General features: G+C 36.2%; 1 protein-coding gene across 2 annotated transcripts in view; it reads left to right on the top strand.

Annotated features, from left to right (window-relative positions):
- The first annotated feature begins 6,766 nt into the window (after nt 1-6,766).
- cubn (cubilin) overlaps nt 6,767-10,648 on the top strand; it is a 180,556-nt gene continuing 176,674 nt past the window's right edge. For both annotated transcript variants that reach the window (XM_023326227.1, XM_023326226.1), the window contains exons 1-5: nt 6,767-6,925; nt 7,113-7,242; nt 9,742-9,837; nt 10,376-10,414; nt 10,497-10,598. In XM_023326227.1, coding sequence (XP_023181995.1) covers nt 6,831-6,925; nt 7,113-7,242; nt 9,742-9,837; nt 10,376-10,414; nt 10,497-10,598 — 462 coding nt within the window. In that variant the 5' untranslated portion in view covers nt 6,767-6,830. The remainder of the gene's footprint in view (nt 6,926-7,112; nt 7,243-9,741; nt 9,838-10,375; nt 10,415-10,496; nt 10,599-10,648) is intronic.

Below are 10,648 nucleotides of genomic sequence, written 5' to 3'. Positions count from 1 at the left end.
GCGTGGGTGTGTGTAAGAGAGAGAAAGATAAATAGTACAAAGGTATGGAATTTGCTCATTTGTAAGATTAGAAGGAATCTTCATTTCACCCGGGTTCAGAAGAAATCCTTATTTCTGCCACATTTGAACTGAATTAACATCCTTCCACATATTAAAACATTAGAACTGGCCATTGCGATGATGCAGGACTAATATGCGTGACCCACATATGGAGGCCTCAGACCTCGACGCAGTCGTCACAGGCTCGAGTGCCACATGTCTTACTTCTCTCTCACAACCAACTTTCCTGTCATGTCAAATAAAGTCCAGTAGAGCACATTTTTTAAATTATTAGAACAGACTGATATGTACAAAACTACATTTTCATTACAGTAAATTTAGATTTTTTTGTTGAATGCAATTCTGTGTCTTTTTGTCACGTTTTCTTGCATTCATTTGTATACAGTATATAGTGAGAGTTGGTGTTGTAGAGTGTTTTTTTTCTAAAAGATGAGACACAAAGCACATATAAGGAATAAAGCTTAACAAAAGAAAAGTGCAGAGCATAATTTGACTTTTCTCAGTTTGCTTTTCTTGTCTGGATCAGTAAAGTGAGCCAGTTAGGATTTAGGATGGAAGATAATTATTCCACTGGCCACCTCTCTCCTTAGTGTCCCCCAGACTTCACAGCTTAAGGTGGATTACTTTACTCCGCTCCAGAACACACAAGGTAGCTAAAGGAAGCCAGACTTTTGTGTCACAAATCCCCAAAATACTTTCTATTTCCATTTTAGAAAGCAGTGTCTTTTGTTGTCACCCTTCACAATTTCACACATGCTTTATTTTGATCTTTTAGTCACTATACCAAATTTGTAATTTATAGCAAACCATCAGTCAATTATTTTTCTGGACCAATTTAAATATCCTTTATGGACACAGTGCCCTCCTAAACCACTGCATGGTGTATAATTATTAAATTTGCATTCAGTTTCCCTTTGGGATCAATAAAGTATTTTTGAATTTGAATTGAACTTGAATTTTGAAATGTTTTTGCTTGTAGGTGTGTGTGGACATTCTCGCCTCCTGTTTGCTAACTTCATATGACAGACCCCAACTCTGATAAGAATATACCATCAGACAAATAAAAAACATTAATAATACAGAAATGTGGACTTAATGAGAATTGTGTTTATTACCTTCTGAAATACAGCATGATGTATGAACTCCATATTTACAAATAATGGGACAAAATTCAGTTATAATAAAGAAATAAGAGAAATAGCCATGATGTGTTCTCGCCATGGAAACATTTCCTTCTGCAAGAGCCTATTTTTAAATTCTGTCAATATTAGAATTAAACTAACTAGGGCAAGCAGTCTTCTATCTCACGGGGACATCTTGGGACACGTTTTGACTGAAAATACACACACATTTCCCAAACTGTGTCGACGTTGTGTTGTGTTGTCTTGTCACTTACAGTGACATCTGCTGGATTTAGAAAGTCATTGCAGGCAAATTCAATAAAGACAGGAGTGTTTACCGGTTCCTCCCCCTCAAGCCGGGCACCTTGATGCTTCAGCATAGTGGAAGTGCTCTGGTTACAGTAAGGCAATACTTGGGAGCAAATCCTACATTTTTCACCTACAATATAAATAAAAGTTAATCCATGTAAACTAACTCAAATATCCATGGAAAGGAATTTGAATAATCCGAAAGAAAAATGATCAAAAGTGGAAATGAGAATGGAATAATAATTATTTTCCGTGATAAGATCAAAATGATCCCACACGGGAGAGAACTTCCTCTTCCTCTGTTGATCCATGCCGGTATTCAAATACGAGCCAAAAACCAACACAAAGCAAAGAACACAAAGTATCTCATCCAACAAAACCCACAAACGTGTCGACACAGTTTCTCCCTCATCAATACAATTTGGCTCAGTCACATCCAAACGACACAGGAACTGTATCGGTCATGTGGTTTTCCTTAAAGTGATAGGCACATCGACACGGGGTTTCATCTTGTCTGCTCGGCGCATGTGCCGAGGTTTCTGTGTTGTGTGGCCATCACTTTAAAATGGTAAGACAACCTGGTGAGTATACCTGTGTTTCTGCAGAACTCAATAATGCCTCAGCACAGGTGAGGGTTTTTTTTTATATAGAGAGTTCATTTGGACACGACACTTACGCTTTCAAAACATTAGAAATTAGAACACAGAATCTACTGTGTTGCCTATAATAAATATTATAGGCAGTGGTAACTGTGAGTTATTACTTTGTGAAACTATTTGGAGAAATCAAAATGTTGCTAGACACGGAAAAATGGTTTCCACGTATGCTCCAATGAATTGCAAACGCACACGCAATAAAATCCTAAAAAAAGAAAAGGTGGCTGGTGAAACAGCAGTGTTCTACCACTTATTTAGCCTGCAAGCAAACTGAGAGCCAGTTCCTAAATCAGTTATGTGGTACCTGTTCCATCAACACAAGCCTCGATAAGCACTTCATAAAAATCCTCCTGAGTACTAGAAGCCTCGGCATCACTACCTGAAATGTACCTTGAAATAGTGATGGTGAAACCGAGGCTTTCTGAATCACTGAACCACTTTGAGAGTTGCTCAGAAGGTGGACTATTGTTTTCAAGCACTCCATACGCTCTAAAATAGCGACATCTAGTGGTTGTTTCAATGTTCTACAGTTGACTTGAATAAAATTGATATCTTCATTTAAACCATGAGTCTGTTTCATTCATACCATTTTCATTAAAGCTCATGTTCTCCACAGAAACCTGTTTTTGTAGTTTATATAAAATTGAAAGGAGGATGCTACAATAAACATGACCTTTTTATTAATATTGACACCTTGTTATGTTGGACTGTAAATATAATTATTCCATGAATTATTCTTTTCATTTTATTAAGAACTTATAACTTTATACTATGATGTCATTGTAGAGGCAGTATCATTCAAAGATCTTTATTCAAAAAAAGAACCATTTCCGCTGTTTTTGTCTTCAGTCAGCTCCTTCTCTGGCTCACTCCAGCTTAAACGAAGACCTGCTAGCAGGGTACAGATGTTGCTGACACATATAGTTATAGACTGGACTATAGTTTCAGACTATAGGTTTAGATGTGAAAATATTCCAAAAACTCACAGATTGTGTGTATATTCAGGCTCATTTTAAAGCCTTCAGAACGGCTACAAAATCCACCCATTCAGGATTTCTGGGAATGACAAAGTCATGATTTTTGACACACTAGACAGGATGGGGTGTGTTGGTGAGCAGAGCAGTTCCTGAACTAGAGAATCAGCTGCTCATAATTGATAACTGCACTACTATACCTTTGATGACAAAATATTCAGTTAATCATTGACTTGTTTTATAAGACAAAGGCAGCTAGAGAGAGATTTTCTTTCTTTTTCCTTTCTTGTCATGCAATATTTTTCCATATGTTCGTATAACGTTACTATAAATACTTGTGTACATGCCAGGGTGTCACATTAATACAAAATACTTTGATTAAGCCTAACTCTCAAAAAAGGAATGACTACATATGGGTTTGCTGTATTTGTGTTTCAGTAAGGTGTATGCTTGGTTGACGGACACCACTGTTGCTTCTGAAGTTGAACTTTCTCCTACAATTTTAGTCTGAATAAGAGATTGAGAGACTTTAAGTGTTATGTGTCATTTTCAGGGTTTTCTTTTTTCATTTAGTTACTTGTTTTATTCAAAGCCTTTGTGCTTTTTATGTTAACTCATCATCATGTATTGTTATATTAATATTTCGGGAAAAAAACAAAGTATGGAACAAGTTAATACTCATAATGTCATGTTCTGTGTTTTCTGTGTGTTTATTTTGAGTTTCCTGTGTCTCCGTGTTGTCCTGTCTCCCCTTGATTACTCCCAGGTGTTTCTCGTTCCCTAATTACCTCCTGTGTATTTAGTCTCACCTGTGTCTCTGTGTGTTGTCAGGTCCTCGTCGCGTCATTTCTGTCTGCCTGCTTGTTTGCGAAGGATAATTTCTGTTGCTACCGGTGTGAGCCCTGGCTTCTGCTCAGCTGTGCCGCCAGAACTTTTGTGGACTTATTCATCATTAAAATCATTCATTTACTTCAACCTGGGTCTGCTGCATCTGCCTCACCACTCACCACACCCGCACTTCATGACACATAACCTCTCTAAAATAAAAATCACAAGTTGGAATGTAAGGGGACTTAGGAAAATAATTAAACTAAAACAGGTTATTAACAGAATTAAACATCTCAAATTGAAAATAATTTTCTCTAACAGATTGTAAATTAAAATTTGTTAAAAAAAAATTGAAAAAAATAGATTGCTGGGCCAGGTGATACATGTGTCATGCAATAATTATGCAAAAGGTGTAATTATTTTGATTCACAAAAGCATACCATTCCAAATCCTAAAAATAATAAAATAACAAAGTAATAGATTTATTTCGAATAATAAAAGATCTAGACTAAACCTTTGCCTATTGTACCTGCCAGAGAGAGGGGGGTTACAACTGCCTAACTGCATGTTGAAAAGCTCAGCCAATTATTGCAAGGATGAGACTCCTCAAAAATAAGTGATTGATGAGAATTTGCATAACTACAGACAAACCTAACACCTAACATCCCAGATAACTACAGTAAATGTTTGGTTGGAAAGGGTATGGTGGAATTTTTCTGCCATAATCCAAGTGTACATATTTTCAGTCTGAAAAAAGGATTTCATATCTTTTCTTCTCAAAACTTTTAATAGTTTTGCTTAAATTTTTATTTTGAAAGCAGAACTTGTAATGCTTGTACTCAAAACTTCTCCTCACGCTCACACTTAGTCTCTGCTCGAACTCTCTGCTCACTTATGAAACATTCTCTGTTTGCTTCTGGAACAAAAATTGACCTTCTCCTGGCAACCTCTCAGCCAGTAGAATGAAAGTGTTGCACTGAGTGCATTTGTTTCCTTCTAGAGGGTGTGCCTGTGTGGCTACTATTGATTGTAGCAACCTGCGCCACCCACTGGCTGTAGGAAGAAACAACAGCCTCATCTTTCTGCTCCATGTTACACTAACATCCGCTAGCACTGTGCTACTGGTCTCTAACCACCTTCTGATATTAGGCATTAGTTTGTTCACCCGACCAACTCCCTACATCCAGTGGGTGGCGCAGGTTACTACAATCGGTGCCAAAAGGCCGTTCCAAAACCAAGCAGAGAATGTTTCGTAAATGAGCAGAGTTCTGGAAGAAAGGTTTGAGTAAACATTACAAGTTTTGAGAAGAAAGACATGAAGTCCTGCTTTTAAAATTCAGGGAAACACCAAAGAGTTTTATGTATAAGAGTACCAGCAAGAAGGATCAAAAGAGCAGGACAAACTCAAAAATGCATAAACAAGAATATTCTCAAAATAGATCAAACTAATCCAAGGTTGTCTATATTATGATGGAAGCTAATCAAATGTTGATTTGACATTTACAAATAGTGGTAGTTTACATTAATGAATAATGAAACACTTGTGTAAGTGACAAATTCAATCAGAAATGGTTGAATTTGTCATTTCTGATTCATTTGTCCTAATGAAGGATTTTCATTAGTCTTGCTTGTGTAAGTTCAGAGAAGAGTCACCAGGTGTCATTTGCAAGTCTCAGGACTAGAGTTAATGATCACCTAGAGCACATGTGTCAAACTCGAGGCCCCTGGGCCAAGTCTGGCTCACTATAGCTTTTTATGTGGCCCTCTATTTTCTAGACTAAATATTAAGTGTGCTTAAATATTATGTTATCAATCAAATCAGTGCAGTTTTTTATTCATTTACTGCCAAATTATATATATCAGTCCCTCCAGTTTCTTGAGAATTATCATGGAAATTCACATAAAATCAACAAATCCCAGCACCTTTTTGCACTAATATATAATTGAGGGTTTATTGCAGATTTTCCTCAAAACTTATCAAAAACTTTCTTACTTGTGCTAAACACCTGCATCAGCCTTAATTTATGTTAGATTATAGTCCATGATCTATAAAGCGAGTAATAAAAAGTCAAATTTGCCGTCATAAATAAGAGCAAATATCGCAAATATTTCAAATTAGTATAACAAACACTTAGATTTTTACTGCAAAAAATCACAAAAACTGTGACGAAATCCTGGAGGGACTGAAAAGATGTTCAATAATATTATTTAATTTTAAGAATTCATTGATATTTTATGAGTTTGTGAACAGATTTTATCAGTACATTCTGGCACAACTGGCCCTTTGAGAGCTTCCATGATCTTGATTTGGCCCAAAACAAAGATGAGTTTGACCCCCCTGACCTAGAGGGAAACCCTATGGAGTTTATCAAATGTTGGCCACATAAAACAATTCATGGAGAACTATATACTGTATATTAATTTGTTTTAAAATATCTAGTCAAGTTAGGACAGAGAAATGTATGTATTTTTGTTCTGTTTTTAGTTGTTCATGACCTCACAGTTAATAATTATAAATAATTGAGCATTTACCAAAATTGCATGTGATATCATTAGTTCTTCCGTTGATGGACACAAAGTAATTACCATTTACACCTTAGTGAATTTATTCTTAGCAGTGATGTGAAATATCTGCTTATAATGATATCAAAGTCACATGAAGCTGGTTACTCATTTCTTAAAATCATGTGAAAGACATTCTCACTCAATGATAAACCACAGTTAAACCATAATAAATGCGTCATGGGTGTAATGCTTTGGGAAACAGGTGTTTTTATGCTTTTGTTTTTAGGTCAAAGTCTTAAAACTGAGTATTAGAGTGCTGAAGAACAGGATGCATCAGTAAAGCTGTTCAGAGTCACCGTCCAAGAAATCCCGTCTCGATGGCTGGGACACCGCAGCCTTCATGGCTGCTCCTCTGTCTTGTCTTTCTGCTGTATGGACCGGGAGAGCCGATGGACAATTCACAACTGACACAGTAAGTTTGAATCAAAAAGATCAAAGAAAGATTTAAAGAGATTAAATGAAATGGGTGAAAAATTTGTCTTTTTTTGGTTTTCTTGTTTTAAGTAGGGTTTTGAAATCATGCAGATGATATCTGGAACAAGATTGGGTAAATTTGCACTTTTTTAGATTACTTTAAAACCTGAATGTTTGTTTTGTAGGCCTCGTATGCTATCAGAAAATGGTCACCTGGTGTTTAAAACAGGTGACAACAAAGAGATCCGCTTTGAGCCTTCTTCATCAGGCCGGGTAAAAGTGGGCAATGAAGACCTCACACAGCTTCTAAGCCAGGTAAACTCAGGTTTCAGTTCAGCTCTATGCATACTAATGTCATCTGATCTGATACAGCAAATTTACTGTGGTTTTAAGTTAATAAAAGCTTCCACTCAGAGGCCATTTCATTGATGGAGAGCAAATTCAACACAAGAAAAAAACAGCTACTTATTGTTCCAAACAGAAAACTATAAAGATAAAAGTGATATGACATATGTCATCAAAACGCTGAATTAAGGAGACCACATTATACTATCTTCTGGACATCACAAAGTTACAAATATTCTGAAGTTCACATTTATCACTGCAACAGTGTCTTTATGGGTCTGTCTAATATAATCAGCTGATCCAGAATGCTGCTGCTTGCGTTCTCACTAAAACCAGGAAGATAGAGCACATAACACCAGTTTTAAAGTCCCTCCACTGGCTCCCTGTAGCTCAGAGAATAGACTTTAAAATACTGTTGTTAGTTTATAAATCACTGAACGGCTTAGCACCACAATACATTCAAGATCTGCTGTTGTTGTATCAACCTTCCAGACTCTTTATCAACAGAAGCAGAACCAAACGTGGAGAAGCAGCATTCAGCTTCTATGCACCTCAAATCTGGAACAAACTTCCAGAAAACTGTAAAAGAGCTGAAACACCGAGTTCCTTTAAATCTAGAATAAAATCCTAGCTGTTCAGAGTTGGTTTTGAAACATGCTGTAATCAATGAAATATGAATCAACAATCTGATATGTAACAATGGCACTTGACTAAATGTAATGTTTCAATTGTTGACTTGTTTTGATACAGAGTTGAGAAACTACATTATAAAATTAGAATAAAATTTCAAGCTGAAATCTGAAACTTCATTCTAATGATGAACTGTAATCTGGGCAAAATTTATTGTGTGAGATTTGGTGTTTTAATCTGTCTTTACTATGTCTGACTTCACATAGGAAACAATGACCATAAGTTTATTCTTTGCACATAACCATCAGTAACACAGCAGACTACTTAGTCTACCTTTGTTAACAAGAGGACATGTGTTATAAACTTTGTGTATTAATTATAGAAGGCTGTTTCTGCTCATATAAGTCAGGGAATAACAAGTTTAGACTTCCACACAGTAAGCTCAAAGGTCAAGTGACCTGAGGACTGCAGTCAATTGATTCAGGATGCAACTTGTGTGCAGTAAGCATTTTAATGCAATGCATTAAATCATATCCCTGAAAAAATATTAATCGTATTAAAATATATTCCTGGAAAAAAGTATGTATTATTAGTTAAAATGACTTTTAGCTGTCAGTAACTGAAAATATCTTTATCTGAAAAGAAACTGATTGGGAAGTCATGTCATAGCTATACTATTAGTATGACTCATTAAAATCCATCTCTTTTATTTTTGATCACAACAGATCATGTTGTACATTTTTGTTTTAAAACTTTGTGTTAATCCCTGATTCCATGGAACAGCTTCTTTTAAATAATATTGTGAGGATGTCTTTGTGGACACCTGCTAACAGCATCCTACCAACATGCTGCAGAGCTTGGCATCAGAGTGTTGACAAAGCCAGACATCATGCTCCACATCATTATGCCATCAGCTACTAAACCAATGCTTTTCTTCTTTGGACTTATTTTAGCTGTTTTATGATTTGAAGTGGCAAAAGAATCTGTCCTGTTTTGTAGCAGACTGCTTGATTGATGATAGCTTAACTGGTTTAGAATTTAAGTCTTACATAATAATTTCTACCATGTAAAATTGCACAAACTTTTATAACTTAAATATAATGTTTACCAACCATACATATTTCTGGGCTAGTTACAGGTGGTGAGGTTGTTAAGCTTTGTCAGAGCAGTGGTGTCTACTATATTAAGTTATTTTTTTTAATTTAAAAAAAAAAAAAGAAAAAAAGAAGAACAAAAAAAACGGTAAGTACCCTGACTGACTGTAAGGATTTGAGTTTTTCTGAGTGTTTATTTTGGGTTTCTGTGTCTTTTGAGTCTCCTGTTTTCCTGTCTACCCCTTGATTGTTTCCAGGTGTGTCTCGTTCCCTGATTACCCTCTGTGTATTTAATCCCACATGTGTTCCTTGTTGGGTCCTTGTCTAATCTGTCTAGTTGTCATACCAGTCTGTCGATTCTGTCTAGTCTGACGTCTTGTTGCTGTCAGTTAGTTTGTAACCAGTTGCTACCAGAATTTGAGCTTTTAGCCTCCTGCTCAGTCTTTGCTGCCTGGACATTCTGGATTTGTATTTTCATCTTCAAAATCATCACTTCTTCATCCCAACCTGGGTCCTCAGGGTCTTCTTCACCACCACTCACCCCAAATCGTGACACTGACAAGTGATGCATCACTCCCTTCATTCATATCCAACACAACAAAAAACACACCTTTGAATTGGTTATGGCAAGGATATGACTTTGTTGCACTCATTTTTTTAGTGAAACTTGCAATATTTTTGATAAACTAGTGAATTTGGTGCCCAAATAAAAATAATTTTAACTGTGTTTTCATTCTTATTTTAGATCAAAGCTAATAAAGAAGACATTGATGACATCAAGACCCATGGAGGAGCAATTCCCCCTGAAATCTCCAACAACCTCAACCAACTTAATACCAAGGTAACAGAAATCTAATATATTTTATGTGAAGATGATGATCATTACTAGAAGTCATCAGTAATAAATGTTGAAGGTTAGATATATGGAATTGAGAAGTTCCTGACTGTTAGAAAGCTGCCATATCAAAGAAAACTTGGGTTATGTCAGGGACAACCTCTACAACAGCTAAAGGACGTCTGTTGTTGGAGCCACTGCTCCTACCAATGGAAACACACTAAATTACATTTGAAATGATTCACTCTTCCACATTCTTCTTGTGAAATAAGGAGATTCATATCTAAAGCAGTGCTTGCCTCAACAGAATCATTTGAAGCTGACACCTTTTATCATAAAAGCAGAGAAACACATGGCATTTACTAGCAACCTCACAGCTATATTTTCTAACAGGAAATAAATGTTTGTCTGATTTTATTTAACAGTTTGCACATGTTTATTTGAATTTAAGCCACAAATTATCTTCATTGGTGTAACAATATAAAGCTATTAAGAATGTGTACCACTTTTCCACAACAAAACTGACTTCCCATGGTTCTTTCAGGTGACAACACTGGGTAACCAAGTAACAGAACTTCAACAGGTGAGACTTAGAAATGTGTGATCATGCCTCAGAAGTAGAAACTATGCAGGAAGTTCTGGTTTCCTGCTTGTTTTTCTTCCAGACAGTCCAGAGAGTGTCTTGCAGCAGTAATCCTTGCCAGAATGGAGGAACATGTCTGAACTTATTGAACTCCTATCACTGTCTGTGTCCAAGCAACTGGGCTGTGAGTTCTACACTGTTTAAGAAATAAAAATACATAGTTTATATGTTAGT

Source organism: Xiphophorus maculatus, chromosome 21, assembly GCF_002775205.1.
Source record: "Xiphophorus maculatus strain JP 163 A chromosome 21, X_maculatus-5.0-male, whole genome shotgun sequence".
In the NCBI taxonomy this organism is placed as follows: Eukaryota; Metazoa; Chordata; class Actinopteri; order Cyprinodontiformes; family Poeciliidae; genus Xiphophorus; species Xiphophorus maculatus.
The sequence above is the reverse complement of the archived record's forward strand: the minus strand, read 5'-3'. Positions and strand labels throughout refer to the sequence as shown.